At 45.6% G+C, this 17,640-nt stretch overlaps 1 protein-coding gene across 7 annotated transcripts in view; it reads right to left on the bottom strand.

Annotated features, from left to right (window-relative positions):
- Positions 1-217: 217 nt before the first annotated feature.
- The window catches only part of Ldb3 (LIM domain binding 3), a 62,259-nt gene continuing 44,836 nt past the window's right edge, over positions 218-17,640 (bottom strand). For all 7 annotated transcript variants that reach the window (XM_036199820.1, XM_036199817.1, XM_036199819.1 and 4 more), the window contains 5 exons: positions 16,083-16,527; positions 14,338-14,518; positions 13,694-13,814; positions 9,527-9,642; positions 218-1,684 (listed from right to left, as the gene is read on the bottom strand). In XM_036199820.1, the coding sequence (XP_036055713.1) occupies positions 1,595-1,684; positions 9,527-9,642; positions 13,694-13,814; positions 14,338-14,518; positions 16,083-16,527 (953 nt within the window). In that variant the 3' untranslated portion in view covers positions 218-1,594. The remainder of the gene's footprint in view (positions 1,685-9,526; positions 9,643-13,693; positions 13,815-14,337; positions 14,519-16,082; positions 16,528-17,640) is intronic.

Below are 17,640 nucleotides of genomic sequence, written 5' to 3' on the forward strand. Positions count from 1 at the left end.
TGAGTCTGTTTTGTGCCTAAATACTGTGCTCCAGTGAGAAACACACGTACCATACACAGGCACAGCCTGTTTCAATGCCATTTCCAATGAACATCCTTCCTAACAGCACTTCCTAGAAAGAAAAGTGACCGTACCATCTCCAAACCCAGAAAGGAAGTCACTTTCTTTTTTCTTTTTTTTTTTTTTTTTTTTGAGCTGAGGATTGAACTCAGGACCTTGTGCTTGCTAGGCAAGCGTTCTACCACTGAGCTAACTCCCTAACCTGGAAGTCACTTTCGTTACTTCTACCTAACTCCATGTATCTATAAAGGACTCTGAAGTCCAGGTCTATTTCAATAACTATTCTAAACCCACCCAGCTATAACTATTGGCCCGAATGGCAAATGTATCTTTCCCCTCCTTGCACATTCAGCATGATTACATAATTGGTGTGCTGCACTTAAAGGAACAAGCAAAGAGCAGGTGCAGCCCTGAAGGCGGCCATCCTGCAGCCTGTGCTGAGGTTGGCAGAGAGCGAGTTCCTCTCCCCATGCACAGTTGGGCCTGAGAGCCTGTTCCACTAGCCTGTATTAGAGGCCATTTCTCTTTTCTTCCCACTGAGCCTGTCTGAGGCTGGGGATGAGGAAGATCTCGTCTGTTTGAGGGTGGAGATGAGGAAAATGTATTTCATCCCCACCCACAACGTGAGCAGTCATGGGTGGGGGTGAAATACATGCACAGGACCTTCTTCAAGCAAAACAAAGGTTAAGCCTGACCCAGAGTCCTTTGCAAACCTCTTCTGACACATTATAAAGCAAAACGGGAGAATCCCAATTTCACTTTCCCATGTCAATTCAAAAAGGAGCAAAGCCTTCCAGGGACATTAGATGTTTCAGGCTGCAAGGGGGAGATGCAGAGAGAACTCATCTTTTCTCAGTTGTCTTTGGCATGAGCCAAAGATCTTTCTGGAGCCTCTCCATTTGCCCAGTGGTGGCCCGACATCGCTTCAGACGTCTGGGCTCCCCTTACAGGTTTCACATTTGTTCTACATCTGAAGTCTGATGTGCAGAGGAAGCCCTGTGATGCTGATGGAACAGCTCTTCCTTTTTTGGTGAGGAAGGCCCAATGGGTCTTAGCTTAGGAGCTCTCAGTGCCGGCTCTAAAAATAACCCCACAGCAAATACTGTTTGGCACATCATTGTGTTTGCCAAGGAGCTCTCCAGAACTCAGCTGCATGCTTTGGATTCTCCATAACTACCCCGAGCTCTGTCCCTACACACTGGTGACAGTGATGGCCAGGGAGGTGTATCATTTTTGAACATTGTTTTTGTTTTTCATTTTTGATTTCTTGGAATCCTTTTCCAAAAGTCTGAAGTGCATTTCCAGCCATGGATTAATTACTAGCTGGGTTTAGAATCTTCTTTTGGCTTCTAGTCTGAACTACGCAAATACACAATCTGTGTGTACAAGAAAAGACTAAAATTAGACTTCAAAAGGCTCACTCATTCCTCTCCCCTCCCCCCCCCCCCCCAAGAAGAAACATCAGCTTCTCTGACTCCTTCATTGTTTGTAGCAGGAGCAACCCAGGCCTGGCCCACACCAGCCACTCTGGGCCCTACACGTTGATGGCATGTGCATGCTTCTTGCACAGTGGTTTGTCTTTCTTGGAGTAGAATGGCTGACCCTCCAGATTCACATGGCAGACCTGGGAGGGAGAACAGAGTAGTGTGAGATGGGATCTTGCAGCATGGAAGACATGAGCAGAAGATTTCAGACTAGCACAACATGGCAGGCATGCTCCTAATCGCAGCACTTGGGAGGTCGATGCAGAAGGGTCTTGATTTCAAAGACTAACTTGGCTATATAGTGAGGTCCTCAGAACCACACAAACCAGGCTTGATGAGCATGCCTGTAATTCTGATGCTTGGGAGGTGGTAGTAGAAAGATCAAAAAGCTCAAGGTCATTTTAACTGCTTGAAACTCAGTCTATAAAACATATAAATAAGTACCAATGTAAGATAAACACTTCTGAAAAGCATAGACTCAAATAAATTAAATCTAGTGGAATAGATAATACATGTGATAAAAAAAAAAAGAAGTCTAATTCATGCTATGCTGTGGGGAGCAGATGAAATCCTGAGTGAATGTATATTGCTGACATGAGCAGAGGCAAGTAAAGGACCCCAGTACCTCAGACCAATAGGAATAGCAAAGACTTCCCTGATCAGGCTCAGGGAAATGAGAAAGCAGTCCCCTGGTCTGTGTGCAGATGTTGACTGTGGTGGTTTGAATGAAGATAGCCCTCAGGCCCATAGGGAGTGATATTATTAGGAGCTGTGGGCTTGGAGTAGGTGTGGTCTTGTTGGAGGAAGTGTATCACTGCAGGTGGCCTTTGAGGTTTCAGATGCTCAAGCCAGGCCCAGTGGCTCTCTTCCTGCTGCCTGCTGATCCAGATGTAGAACTCTCAGCTACCTCTCCAGCACTGTGTCTGCCTGTGTGCAGCCATGCTTCCTGCTATGATGATAACAGACTACACCTCTGAACTGTAAGCCACCCAATGTTTTCTTGTATAAGAGTGGCTATAATCACGCTGTCTCTTCACAGCAATAGAAACCCTAAGACATTGACCACGTGTAGGAAATGTGGGCCACAGTTTCCTTCCTGAACGTTTACAGCCTGAGACTGCTTCCTTACAGATATTAGCTAAGCCTGCCTCCCTGTTTAACTCTATAGAATAAGCTGGCCCTCAATTCAGATGTACGAAACAAGCTCAGTTTCCAAGCTGCTGCTGGCGTCCCTCCATCAGAGAATATGATGCACCCAATTCTAACTTCTTCGTACATGTATGTGTCTCTTCTTTCTTCTTTTCTTGTTGCCCTTAAGAGTTAGGGCAATCTTGCCGGGAGGTGGTGGTGCACGCCTTTAATCCCAGCACTCGGGAGGCAGAGCCAGGCGAATTTCTGTGAGTTCGAGGCCAGCCTGGGCTACCAAGTGAGTTCCAGGAAAGGCGGAAAGCTATACAGAGAAACCCAGTCTCGAAAAACAAAACAAAACAAACAGAAAAAAAGAGGTAGGGCAATCTCTTAAGCCATGCAAGGTTACAGCACTATCCAAAGTATACGTGGAAGTTAAGTCAATCTCCACAGAAAGGATTAACATTTAAGTATATTAGTAAACTAAGAAAACATCAAAAATTATTCTCACTAAATAATTAAGAAGGGAAATAAAGATCTCTCAGAGATACTATACCTATTCACATAACAAAGTAGATAAGACAAAACCCTCAATGTCTTGTCATATATTTCATAATATTGAACCCATAATATTTCATGAGAGTAGTCAAAAAATTAAGGGAAAAGAAAGTACCCAATTAAAAAAATCAGTAGTGCCCAAAGGGAATGAGGCCTTACTTGTATACTACTAGGGGCATATTAACGCAATTTCTTTCAGAAGGAAGATAACTGTATACATTCTTGTGATACAGCTTCCAATAGGATGCTACCATGGGGGAAAAGATCAATCAAACACAAAAAAGTGCATTCGGGAAAATATTATATGTAAAAAACAACAACAACAAAAACGAAGGAAAAACTGAAGCTCTTTTCCCCATGATAAATATATATGAGATTAGTTTGGATCTGGAGACATTCTGTAATGGGGAGAACCTAATTCATCCTTGCTGAGGTCACTGTAGGATGGTTTCATTTAAGTCTCACAAAAACTTCATCTGCCTTTTCTCTGTTTCACAATTCAAACACTGGGACTCAGAGAGTCCAAATATTTTGCTCAAGTCACAGATGTAGTACAGCTGGGAATCATGTCCAGGGGTATAAGAGCCCAGTTCCATGGTCCTTGTTCTTGAATTCCGCAGCAAAATAGGCTGTGTTTATTTGAAATGGTTCTGATCTCCTGGCTTTGCACAGAGGGTGTCTGAGGTGTTGGGTTACCAATATGTGGACCAGACCCCAAGTGGGCAAAAGGCTAACATGTGAGAGTTGGCTTGGAAGTCACTCTGGCTGGGATGGGCTCCATTACAGAGGGCACTGAGCATCCCTACCAGGGAACAGAATTAGAGGCTACATCTACATCCTGACCTCAAAATAAGCCTGTTGTTAATGTGTGACAGAATCCAGGATCACCTGTGAGGGATTGTCTTGATTACATTAAGTGATGTGGGAAGACCTATCTCAATTGTGGGTGAAACCATTCCCTAGGCAGGGTGTCTTGGAGCAGATAAAATGGAGAAAGTGAGCCGAGCAACAGCAGCCAGCGAGCATTCAAATCACTCTCTTCTGACTGTGACCAGCTGCTTCCAGCACCAGCTGCCTTGACTTCCCCACCATGCTCAACTCAGGGGAAAATTATCTCCACCCCTGTGGCTACTTTATATGAAGACTCATCTTAGTTTCTTTTCCTGTTGATGTGATAAAATACTCCGATAAAGCAACTCAGTAGACAGAAGGTTTTTATCTTAGCTCGTGATACTGTCCACCATGGTGGGGAAGTCAAGGCAGCGGGTGCTGGAAGCAGCTGGTCACAGTCAGAAGAGAGCGATGAATGCATGCTTGCTGCTGTTGCTCGGCTCACTTTCTCCATTTTATCCACTCAACAAAGGTTGGAAAGGGACATCATGATGATCCAGTTGGGGAACTTATACTCGGATTATCTGGAGCTTCTATTGTGAAAGCCAACAGACTGAAAATTACCTGGGAACACACTAGGTAGATTCAGTGATGCTGAATGCAACCAGATTTGGAGGTGGTTTGTCTCCTAAGGACCCGTGTATGGAAGCCCACTCCCACCTTAGCCCCCCCCCCCCCCCACTGAGGACTGAACCCAGGGCCTTAGGCTTGCTAGGCAAGGGCTCTACCACTGAGCTAAACCCCCAACCCCACCATAGCTTTCTAGCCTTGATTTTCTATGCTTTGGACTTGAGAAGTTGCTGGCTTGCTGCATTCCCAAATTGCTCATAACTGTTAGCTCATTTTCCTGTTAAGATTCTAGATTCCAGGAAGACAGATGGAGACCTGCTTTGGGATACTCCTACTCCCCAAATTCCAGGACTGTTTGGCAAGCTGAATTCCTCTAAAGAATGTCTACCAGAGCCAGTGGGACGGCTCAGCAGGTAAAGCCCTTGCTGTGCTAGCCTGACCATCCAAGCTCAGTCCCTGGAACTCACATGAGGGCAGAGGAGAGAAGTGGTTCCATGAAGGTTTCCTCTGACCTCCACACTCGGGCCGTGGCACCAGAGGTCCTACTCACATACATCATTCATACACAGATGCTTCACACAATACTAATACAGCTTAACCTTTGAAAATATACCCTCACAATAATAAAGTTTACAAAAGAATAATATGTGGGAGACAGAGAGATGGCTCATCAGTTAAGAACACTCCCTGCTCTTGCAGAGAACCAGAGTTCGGTTCCTAGCACCCACATCAGGCAGCTCACAACCACCTATAACTCAAGCTCAAGAAGCTCTGACTCCTTTTACCTCTGCAGATACCTGCAGTCACACACACACACACACACACACACACACACACACACACATACACACAGAGGCATAAATATAAATTTAAAATGGTAAAAATTAAACACATACATATATATGTATATATATGCAGATACAGATTTTATGTGCATATACATACATATATATTATATATGTGTGTACATGCAAATACATACATACATACATACATACATATATGTGAATGAACCAGGAGCTGGATAGTGCACACCTGTAGTCCCAGTCCTTCCTTGGAAGATAAAGGCTGGGAAGTAGGCAATTTTCCAGTTTATTTCAATTTATTGGCATCCCTGGGCCACTAGAAGCCCTGTGTGATCTTTTGCTAAATACGGAGTTCAAGAGACCAGCCTGAGCTACATAAGACCTTGTCTCAAAAAAAACAAAAAAACAAAAAAACAAATTAACAATGTTCTATACACCCTGATTTAGCTGATGAAGAAATAGTACAACCATAAAAGAGCTAGTCTTAATCTTTCTTATTGTTTGGTTTGGTTGGCTGGTTGGTTGATTTGTTTTGTTTTTTAATTATCGTTGTTGTGTGTGAAGGTTTAGAAAAAGTCAGATGAAAACATATGCTCATTAAAAATGATTTGGAGCTGGGCGGCGGTGGCACAAACCTTTAATCCCAGCACTCGGGAGGCAGAGCCAGGCAGATCTCTGTGAGTTCGAGGCCAGCCTGGTCTACAAAGTGAGATCCAGGACAGGCACCAAAACTACACAGAGAAACCCTGTCTCAAAAAAAAAAAAAAAAAATGATTTGGAAGCTGGGCATTGCAGCACAAACTTGTAATCCTATCACTTGAGAGGCTGAGACAGGAGGATTACTTCAAGTTCAGCCAAAGCTATGTAGTGAGACCTCACTGCAAACAAAAACAAGAGGATCTAGAGCCAGGCTTGATAGTGCATGCTTGCACATCCGGAACCCAAGAGGCTGTCAGGAGCTTAAGCCTGTTCCGGCCTACAGAGTAGACACACACACAAGGACGTGATTCGGGAATGTAAAACGATAGTAGAGGGGGACTCAAACGATAGACTCAAGAGAGAAGGAGGAAGAAGAGGAGAAGGAGGAAGAGGAGGAGGAGGAAAGTCTGATTTGGATATTTAGTAACTGGCAGATCATTTGTCTGACACATACAGAGCTCAGGGTCAACCCTTAGCAATGAGGGAGGGAGGGAGGGAGGGAGGGAGGGAGGGAGGGAGGGAGGGAGGGCAGAGATAGCCCTCAAAGAGATAGCCCTTTTCCAACCTAAAGATTTCTTCCCAACCCTGGAACCATGTTCTACTTCAGTGTCTCCACAGAGCAGTGAGTGTCACACAGGGCTGGCTCAAGAGGAAGACTCGACTATCCCCATGTCACTTTCCAAGGATAAGATCTGCCCAGTTTCTTTTGGCAAATCAGCTAAGCATTGCTATGGGTCTCTCCCCCTTGGCTGGTCTTAATTCTCAGAACTTTGTTCTACCCCAAACCTTACTTCTTTCTGCTTCTATTCTAGAACTTCTATGAATCTAGCACAGCAGACTCCAGGGAGCAGCCCCTTGATGACCTCTGCCAGGACCCCCTCTGCATGCAACACCGCCCCACCCCTCTCTCCTCAGCCCCTGTGCTTCTTCCTGGACCTTCTCCGGGTCTCTAGGATCCTGCTAGACACCAGGTATCCATGCTGTAGTTAGTCAAGCAAGCTGCAGCTTGAAAGAGTCAAGGCTTCTATGCTCTACCAGGGTGAGCCCCAGCTATGTGGGAGACCATTCTACAAGCAGAGAGTTACAATTGTCCTCTTGTGGGGAGAAGCCCTGACATATTTAAGGAACTTTTACAAGCAACTAAAGAATCTGTTCAAAGACTGTTAGGAGTGGTAAGGATTTGAATTGTGTGCCTTAAAATCCGTATACAGAGATCCCAGCACTAGGGAGGCAGAGGCAGGTGGATCTATGAGTTCAGGGCCAGCCTAGTCTACAAATCAAGATCCAAGACAGCGAGAGCTACACCGAGAAACCATGTCTCGAGGAGGGGGGGGGGCGGGGGGGGGGGGGGGGCATGTCATATTGGAGGAAGGTAGCCTTTGCTCTTTGCTCCAATATGACTTGTAGCCTTGTACGAGAAGAGATGCCTGGGGAGACAGATATATACACAGAGGAGAAACCATACGAAAATGTAGATACAACTTGGGAGGTAGAGACAGGAGGATCAGAAGCTCAAGGTCACGAGGCTTAATTCCAGCACTTGAAAGGCAGAGGAAGGCAGATCTCTGGGAGTTCCAGGACAGCCAGGGCTACATAGTGAGACCCTGTGAAAAATCAACAAGGGCGTTCAAGGTCCTCCTCAGCTATAGAGTTCAAGGCCAGCCTTGGCCTGAGATCCCTAACACACACACACACACACACACACGCACACGCACACGCACATGCACACGCACATGCACACGCACAGAGAGAGAGAGAGAGAGAGAGAGAGAGAGAGAGAGAGAGAGAATGAAAGCAAAGACTAGAGCGATACCAGGGAATGAAAGATGGTTAGCAACCAGAGGAGAGAGAGTGTGGCTGTCTATCAGCACTTTGAGTGTTGATTTCTGTCCTGCTGAACTATGAGAGGATACATTTCTGCTGTGCCTGTTATTATACCTTAGGAAACTAATACACAGTGAACACAATGTACCCCGCAAAGAGTGTGGACAAAGGAGTAAAGTACAAAATTCAAAACATATGGCAGTGAACTTGATGACAAGAATTGTCCTCCATGCTAAGTCCCTAAAAGATTATTCAGGCCTAAACAGATATTTCTCATCTATCTATCTATCTATCTATCTATCTATCTATCTATCTATCTATCTATCATCTACTATCTATTTATAGACAGGGCTTCCTATATCCCAAACTGGCCTTAAGTTTACTGTGATGCCAGGTGATGGTGACACACACCTTTGATCCCAGCACTTGGGAGGCAGAGGCAGGTGGATCTCTGTGAGTTCGAGGCCAGCCTGGTCTAAAAAGTGAGTTCCAGAACAGCCAGGACTGTTACACAGAGAAACCCTGTCTCAAAAAACAAAACAAAACAAAAAAGTTTACTGTGTAACTGAGGATAAGCTTGAACTTCTGACCCTCCTGCCTCCATCTCCCAAGTGCTAAGATTATATGTATATTTTGTCACAGCTGGTTTATATAATGTTTGAGATTGAGCCCTGGGCTTCACGCATGTTAGGTAAACACTCTACCAACTGAGCTATATACCCAGCCCCTAAACAGCATGATTATGTCATACATAACCCAAATTCACTTCAAGTAACTCTGGTTCTTAAAATACTAATAGTTCATTTTCCTAAATAAAGTTAAACCAGTTAGACTGACATTACAGAGACTTATTAGGGATGAGTATTTCCTGTTTCTAACTCAAGTCTAGATAGTGGTAACACCATTTCACAATCTCATCTCAGCTGAAAGCCCTCTAAAGGGAAGGCCAGTCTCCCAGGCAGATGCCCTACTGATTCAGCTAACTTACACATAGTTAATAGTTAATCTCAGGCTCATCTGCTGGCTGCTGTACATCAAGAACAGGACCACTTAGGAAAGGAAAGTGATACACATCCTGCTTTCTAAAGGCTCTACCAAGAGAAACCTTATCTCAGCCTTTCAGAGGCCTAGTCAATAAGCAGGGACTGAGGTTCATGGTAAAGCCTTCACACCACTTCCTAACCAACACAGCATATGTCCCGGGGAAAGCCACCTGCTTCTGTAGGCCATCGTTTGCTGCCCTCATCTATTGCTGGTAAGAACACTCTGGTTCTCCAAATCTTAGGGTACTTTGCTGCTGTTGGTCTGTCTGTAAATAATCGTTGGTACCTACTGCTTCCTTCACCCGTGACATATCAAGACATGGCATTGGCAAACTTAAGAGTCATTTAGGTGCCAGAGTGCCACAGTTGTATCCTTGTGTGTCAAGGGGTTGGCCAACCAGGCTGCACGTTGTCCCTTTTATCGTCCTGCTCGGACAGCTGGAACTCTCGGCTAGAAACGTACCGCACAGATGAAGCATGTGTCATGCCAGGTGTGCCCCAGGGCTTCGATAAACTTGTCACCGGCTTCCACAGGAAAATCACATCCGTGACACTTGGTGCTGAACAGATTGATGTAGTCTGAAATCAAAGTCAAAGTGAGGCAGGCAAGAAGAGTAATCGGGGACATAGACCCAGGATGGGACAGGCCTCACATCGGTGGGCTGGGGAACGAGCTTTGTCCTCTCACAGACAAAATACTCACTTATGTGATTGATTCTGGTTTTCACTTTTTTGGGAATTTATACCAATGTTGTATTGGCTTAGACTTGGACTTAATTACCACCTTGTGCTAGCTTGATCTGAAAATTCTTTCTGGTATTGTCATGAACTTCCTTGGGGGTGATTGTTTCTTTTATTCTGTCTCCTCTGGTAGCCCAAAGAAGTCAATCTCCAAAGAGGAATTTAAAAAATATTCCTCATTGCCCACCCACTAAGCTTATTTTGGAAGAATGAGGGTGTATTTTTTTCTTTCAGATTTTATTTAATTTTTAGTTATGTGTGTAAATATGAGCCCAGGTGTCTACAGAGGCCAGAAAACATTGTTGTATCCCACGGAGCTGGAGTTATATGCTGTTAAAGCACATTATGTGGGTGCTGGAACAGAACTTGGGTGCTCTAGCAGTATGTGCTCTTTTTCTCTCCTATCTTGTTTTGAAGACAGAGTTCCTCTGTGTAGCCCTGATGGCCTGGAACTCTCTGTACTAGACCACCTGCCTCTGCCCCCCAAGTGCTGGGATTAAAGCTGTGTGCCACCACAGCCAGGCTATTTTTTATTGTTAATTGTGTGTATGTGTATGTGTGTATGGGGTGGGGATATTATATGCACACGAGTGCAGGTACCCATGGAGGCCATAAGAAGGTGTTGGGTCCCTAAGAACTGGAGTCCCAGACAACTCTGTGTTCTTTGACATGGGTGCTAGGAAGTGAACTTAGGTTCTCTGTAAGAGCTGTGTGTGCTCTTAACCATGGAGCCATTTCTGCAGCTCATCCTTAAGACTCTTCAGTAATTTTAGAATGGCTTTTGTTTGACCATTCTTCTGTCATTGAGCATTTATGTTGACAACAAATTTTAACTACTACAAACCATATTTGAGCTACTTGACAGGACTATGTCCTCCTTCCCCTCTCCCAACAAGGGAGATAATACTACAAAACTCTATTCATAAAGTATATGGACTACTTTCCTAATGATGGTGCTGTGATGTGAACGTGTCTCCAGAGTTCACCTGTTGGAAGCATACTTCTTACTGCAATAGTGTTGGGAGGCAGAGCCAACTGGCAGCATTTAGGTCATACGGCCTCTATTTCTTGAATGAATTAATGTAATTATTGAGGGACTAGGACCAGAAGCAGTGGGATTCTTATAAAAATAAGCTGCCTCCCATTGCCCATTTTTCTCTCTCTTTTGCCCCTCTCCACCTTCTGCATGGGATGATGTAAGAAGGCCCTTAGCAGGTGTGGCCTCTTGACCATGGACTTCCCAGCCTTCAGAAGCATGAGCCAAATACATTTCTGTTTATTGTAAATCCCCCTGCCTCAGACGTTTGGTTACACTAGAACATGATGGACTAAGGCAGGCAACATTCCTTGCAAGAACCTTAACATCAAGAATCATGCCTTACTTTTCTTTGTACTTCCAACGTAACAGCTAGTTGGTGGCCAGTACTCAAAGTACGGGTGTAAATCAGTAAATAGTGAATTTACCACATTGTGGCAAACAAGTGAATTAGTAAATGAGTGAACAAATCTGATCTTTATAATGTCTCACACAGACAGACTTTTTTTTTTTTTTAATTTTGGTCTTGTTTTGTGGATGAAGAAATTGAGACTCAAATAAAGGCCAGAGTCCCACACCTGAGGCCTCATCATGCCTGTGCTCCTTTCTCAGAGTGCAGACATTCTACCATACTACTGTAGACATTTTCTTGATTTTTCTAGAAGAGTTCCATCCCCTTGAAGACTTCATTCCTCCCTGTGTTACCCAGCTCCCCAGATGTCCTTGTCTCTCCACAGCTCTACCACAGCTGGCTTCTTCCTGTGTTCTGCTCACCTCCTGTGGACAGTAGGCCTGTTCATCGTCTCAGACCACACACTGAGAGGCAGGATGCCATCAAGGTCACAGACATGGAGTGTGAAGAAAGAAAAGGCTAGTTCAAAGTCCAGCTCCATTAAGGAATTCTTTAAACCTGGGGCAGCTTCTTAGAACTGCAGCCTTCCTATCTATAAAACTACAGCACCAAACTCGGGAGATTGTCACTATTGACCAGGTAAGTAATGCATGAAGTATTTGGTTCTTATTTTAGAACCCTTCATAAATGGTTAAAGGAGGAAGAGAACCCATCCATCATTCATCCATCCATCATTCTTGAATATCCATGCTGGTACACTCCACATTAATGGCTTTGCTTAAGATTCCTTTTAATATTTATTTATTTTATATATACTGATGTTTTGTTTGCATGTACATCTGCACACTGGAAGAGGGCACTGGATCCCATAGACAGTTGTGAGCAGCCATGTGAGTGCTGGGAATTGAACTCAGGACCTCTGCAAGAGCAGCCAGTGCTCTTAATCACTGAGTCTCTAGCCCAACGTTGTTTAAAGTTTCCTAGTACTATTATTACTGTGTGTGACTGTGCCATGGAGTATGTGTGCAGGTCAGAGGGCAACTTATGGGCTTGGCTCTCTCCTTCTACTTTATGTGGATTACAGGAACCACATTTTGGCAGCCAAGCTTTCCTGGCAAGCACCCTTACCCCCTGAGCTATTTTGCTGGTCCCTGCTTAAGGGTTTTAAGGACAGAGATCTCACAGAAACTGATATAGATTATACATTCAATATATGTTTTATGGTTAAGAGATGAACAGAACAAACAAAAATGGCCCAACTAGCCTTATCAAATAGTAATTCCTCCCTTGCTTTTTTTTTTTTTTCTCATAAATTTGTTCTTAAAACAGCTTGAATCTACTTCTGGAAATTTTAGTCTGGCTTACGGATTGATTTTTCTATTTTAAACTTGATTTTGTGTAATCTGGAGGCTTTGCTTTAAAAATTGATAGCACAGATATGACTAATATTATTTTTTAGACATTGGTATTTTCATTTATTCTGTAAATGAAATAATCAGCCTCCTTGTTTTTTCTCATCTGATTTTCCGGTGCTGCCGTTCAGCCTCCAGTCTCTGTTGCCTTTATTGAACCTTGCCTCAAAACCCTTCCTGAAAGAAGCAGGCTGTGAAGGAAGGAGGGAGGGAGTGAAGAGCCAGCTGGCCAGGATGCCTGTGACTCCTGAAATTACCACAATTCCCCACATGTTGCACAAACACGTTCCACTTTGAGGTACAGAGAGATGGAAGGAAGCAGGAAAAGCACCATAGGCAGGGAGGAAAGGGCGCTCTCCATTCCATGCCTCAGCCCCTCCCTGCTTCCGTCCTCAGAGGACTCCATAAGGCAGGTATTTACAGTCTCCGGGAAGTTCAGCAGCTTTACTCAAGGTTACAAAGCCATTTCAGGGTAGAGCCAGGAACTGAATCTAGGATGCGGTCTAGAGCCAAGGCCCTCCTTCTTCAGACTAGACCCCCTAAGATGACATCTAGAGCCAAGGCCCTCCTTCTTCAGACTAGACCCCTAAGATGACATCTAGAGCCAAGGCCCTCCTTCTTCAGACTAGACCCCTAAGATGACATCTAGAGCCAAGGCCCTTTTCAGAGTAGACCCCGATTTCCAAGTCAAGATAGCTTGAAAGATTTCTCAAGTAGTTAGGGAACCAATGTGTGACTCAAATATTAGAAACATGAAGGGAGCAGAGACTGGTGTATAAAGTACATTGTAACTCTGACTGCTTTTCCTCAAAAGCTGAAACCAAACGAGCAGGGGAAATAGTTCAGCTAATGTATAATAGCATGATTCAGCCATTAAAAACAAAATCAGGAGCTTGTATGAAGCCCTGGGTTTGATTCCCAGTACCACACACATGCAACAAAATGCATGAAACCCCTTCTTTCCCCGACAGTAGGATGTGAGTGGACACAGAGGGGACTTAGTTTTCTAAACCCATACGGGAGATGGTACAGGGTCTTCCAGCATGGTGTCACATTTCATCATATTTGTACCTTATCTCATATGCTTACCTTTCTCACAGTATGGCTCTCCATCCTCCATGTGGAAGAGGCTGTTCCCAAAAGGTTTCTTGCAGGCTGCGCAGACGAAGCAGGTGGTATGCCATGTCTGTCTCAGAGCATGCATCACTTCCTGGAGGAAAAAAAAAAAAATCCAAGTTCAGGACAGAAAATTTCCCAGGGGAAAGGGAGCTAGACTTGGCTTCTGAATCAGGCCTGGCTGCTGTCCAAGTAGCCTAGGGAACAGGGCAGGAGGGCTCACAAAGCAGGTGCTGGGTGGGGGAGGCAGGAGAGGGTGGAGAAGGGAGGTCCTGCTTCTTAGGGCCACTTTGCCGAAAGGGCACTAGAAGTCAGGGCCACAGGCAGATGAGCAGTGAGGTTAGGCTGTGAAGCAAGGACTTGCTTTGCAGAGCGCCAGCACCATTGGAAGCTGGTGGCATATGTGTATATCACTGCTTGCCCAGCTAATTAGTTCCCTGGTTCGGTGGTTAGGGCAAACTGATTCCATTCTAGGATGGAAATGGAGTTGCCTTCTCTGTTACCAGCAACTTGTTGATAGGATTTCTAGCAGGACCCCAAAATCTTACAGGAATGGAGGAAGTCAGTCCAGTTGAAGAAAAGACAAGAGTCAAAAGAGAGAGATGCTGCCCACTTACCCCCATGATCTTGGTGTTACACTTGGCACAGAGTGGGGCAAAAAACTGCTCGTAGCACCGTTCACAGTAAACGTTGTTCTGCTCCTCCACAAAGCACACATCTGCTAGGGAGTTCTTGCAGTAGGCACAGTTGAACTCTTCTGGATGCCAAGAGCGACCCATGGCTACTAGGAAAGGGCCCCTGGCATGGCAGAGAACAGCATGAAAATGAACCCCAGAAATTAGGACCAGATTTTTTAAGAACCCCAACAGTCTTCACACATTTACCTAGTGATGCCCACTTTGAGGGTCCTTCTACGAAATAACATGTAATTCTGAGAAAGCTCCATGCAGAACGACGTCTATTGCCATGTCAGTAACAATAAACAGAACCAGAAGATGGGGGATGGGGGTGCACACAAGCACTTGGCAGGCAGCCCTCACAGAGTTCAAGGCCAGTCTAGTCTACACAGTAAGTTCCAGGCTAGCCAGGCCCACACAGGAGACCCTGTCATAAAAGACAGACAATCTGACACCTAACCAACAGAAGCCATTCCATATCTACCGCAGAGGACGGAGCAAACACATCACAGGATTCAGTTCATCACAGGATATTCTGTGAGCCGTGATGACCAGGGCCAGCCTTTATTAACTACGGAGTGTAGGTACTCTTCCAGAACAAACTTACATTTGTTAATATATATAATCCTCGTAACAATTCTATGAGGGAGGAACTATTACGATGCCTGTGAGTCCGTAAAGAAAACCGAGGCCCAGGAAGGCCCAGGAAGGCCCAGGAACTCATTCAAGGTCCTGGAGCCAGGAAGTGGCAGACTGCACACATGATGCTTCCATTTCAGATTAGTGTTCAGAACATCAGAACTGCCAGAAAACTTCAGGTTCTAATTTTCTAGTTCTGTGTTTTCTAGTTCTTCTCTGCTCATTTTTTTGTTTTGTTTTTTGTTTTTCTTTTTTGTTGTTGTTTTGTCTTGTTTTGTTTTTGAGAGGATCTCACTTTCTAGCCCTGCTAGTCTGGAACTAGCTTTTAGAAGAGCCTAGCTTTGAACTTAGAGAGAGATATGCCTGCTTCTGCTTCCCTAGTGCTGGGGACCAAAGGTGTGCACCACTATGCCTGGCCTCTGCTTGTTTTTAAAGAGTATGCTTTTCACATATGGAAGCACATACCATACATATACTCAGACAAACTGCATAATAAGCATGGTCTGAGACATATGTGTGTGTGTGTATATAATATTTTATTTTATTTTTTTCAAGACAGGGCTTCTCTGTGTATCTCTGGCCATCCTGGAACTCACTTTGTAGACCAGGCTGGCCTCGCACTCATGACTTCTAAAGAAAATTACTTGCTTTAATTTCAGTGAAGTGTCTGTCTATCAGAGCCCTAAGAGGCATGGGACTGTCTGTAGAAAGATCCAGAAGCAACTCTATAGGAAAGCTGGGTCAAAACCAACACTGTCATCCAGCTTGCAATGTGCTCAATAAACTACTGACAACAAGGCTGAAGATTCCCAGAACCCAGCCTTAGCCCAAGGGGGAGCTCCTGGCACCAGGCACCAAGCTGGGAGCTTCACCCACTTACCTCATGGAATCCTCCCAACTCCCCAGGGATGTGGGTGTCACACAGGCATGGAAGCTAAAGCTCATAGAGGTGAGCCAGAGAGACCCGAGGCTGCCCTGTGGGGCTGGCCTTTTGCCGATCGATATCTGCCCTTCCTCTGCCACCCCTCCCGTACCCAAGCCTATACCTGATGACACTGCTGCAGTGCCCACAGAGGGGAGCCCGGCTGCTGGCTGGGAAGCGCTCGGCTCTCTGGAAGGTGCCCCTGGCGAGAGGGGTCACCTGTGGACCTGTTGGGTTGTAGGCTGGAGCCCCCCGGGGCAGGGTCTGCTTGCTGACAGAGGTGGTGCTCTTTCCAGGAGCAAACTTCTGAGAGAAGTTGTCATCGGTCACCCAGGGTGGGCGGCTGGCAGACTCTGCAGGGCCCCCACTGTAGGCTGCTGATGGTGCAGGGTTATAGTTTGGAGCAGGGGAGGGGGTATAAGCTGGTGCAGGGGAGGGGGTATAGGTGGGAGCAGGGGAGGGGGTATAGGTGGGAGCAGGGGAGGGGGTATAAGCAGGAGCAGGGGAGGGGGTATAGGGAGTGGGACTGTAATTGGCTCCTGGGGACGGGCTGTAGGTAGATGCAGGCACTGTAAGCCAAAAACACCCAAAGAATACGTGTTAGGAATTCTTTCTCCCTCATCTGTGGCCCCAGCCAGAGAACCATAAAAGATGAGCTTAATACTGGAACAGTGTAACTCCAATTGTTGTAGGTGTTCGTGTGTGTGTGTGTGTGTGTGTGTGTGTGTGTGTGTGTGTGTGTGTTGGAAGGAATCCAGGAACTCAAGTACACTGAGCAAATGTACTACCACTAAGCTACAGACCCACATGCCTGAATTTTCTCAGGGAACCAGATTTCCACTCTCAGCAAGAGCCGGGATAAACAAGGGTGGCAGCAGAGCCCTGGGGAGCTTGCACAGGCCCCAGGAGGGATGTAGCTATAAATATTGTGGCTATTCAGGGTGGGGTTCTGCCAAGCCTTGGCTATCCTGGTCCTATAAAAGATGGGGAGCAAGATTAGGGAGTGTCTGGACAGGAAGTGGGTAAGAGCCGGTCAACTCAGCCTGGAGTGGAGGATGTTTCAGTGGTGCCCTGGATGGTGATCTGACTCCCAGACATCCCAATCAGAATGTGTTTGCTCTACTTGTAACTAGTCTAGTCTTCAAGACGGAGCAGATGTCCAGGAAGCTGGGATCTCAGATTCATGTTTCAAGTTCATCTACTATCACTGTCTTAAAAACAGTTTGACTTGATTTGTGCTGGGAAGAAATTCTGTCTTGATTTGATAGTGAACCTAGGCAGAGGTGTAAGCACCATGCAGCCCAGGGCTAGCTGCTCAGTTGGTCCTTGACTGACTCTGCCAGATCCCTGCTCCCTTCTCCTTCTCGCCTGCATCACCCTGGAACAAGCTCAGAGTGCACATAACACCCTAGAGGTTACCATTAGGGCCAAGAATGTATTGCACTTCCACTGAAACCTCCTGCTTGCCTCCACTGAGAGAGGAGAAACTGAGTTCATCACACAGAAAGGGCATTGCAGCTGCTAACACTTTGCCAGGGCTCTTACAACCCAAGATTTTGCTGTAGAGAACCCCACTGCAGAGACAGCTGAAGAGATATAGCTGTGTGTCCTCAGCACATGGTCAGCCAGTTCTTGACTATAGCAAAGATGGTTCTAGAAGCCTCACCTCTGCTCCCAGTCAA

The sequence above is a fragment of the Onychomys torridus genome, chromosome 9 (assembly GCF_903995425.1).
Source record: "Onychomys torridus chromosome 9, mOncTor1.1, whole genome shotgun sequence".
Classification (NCBI taxonomy): domain Eukaryota; kingdom Metazoa; phylum Chordata; class Mammalia; order Rodentia; family Cricetidae; genus Onychomys; species Onychomys torridus.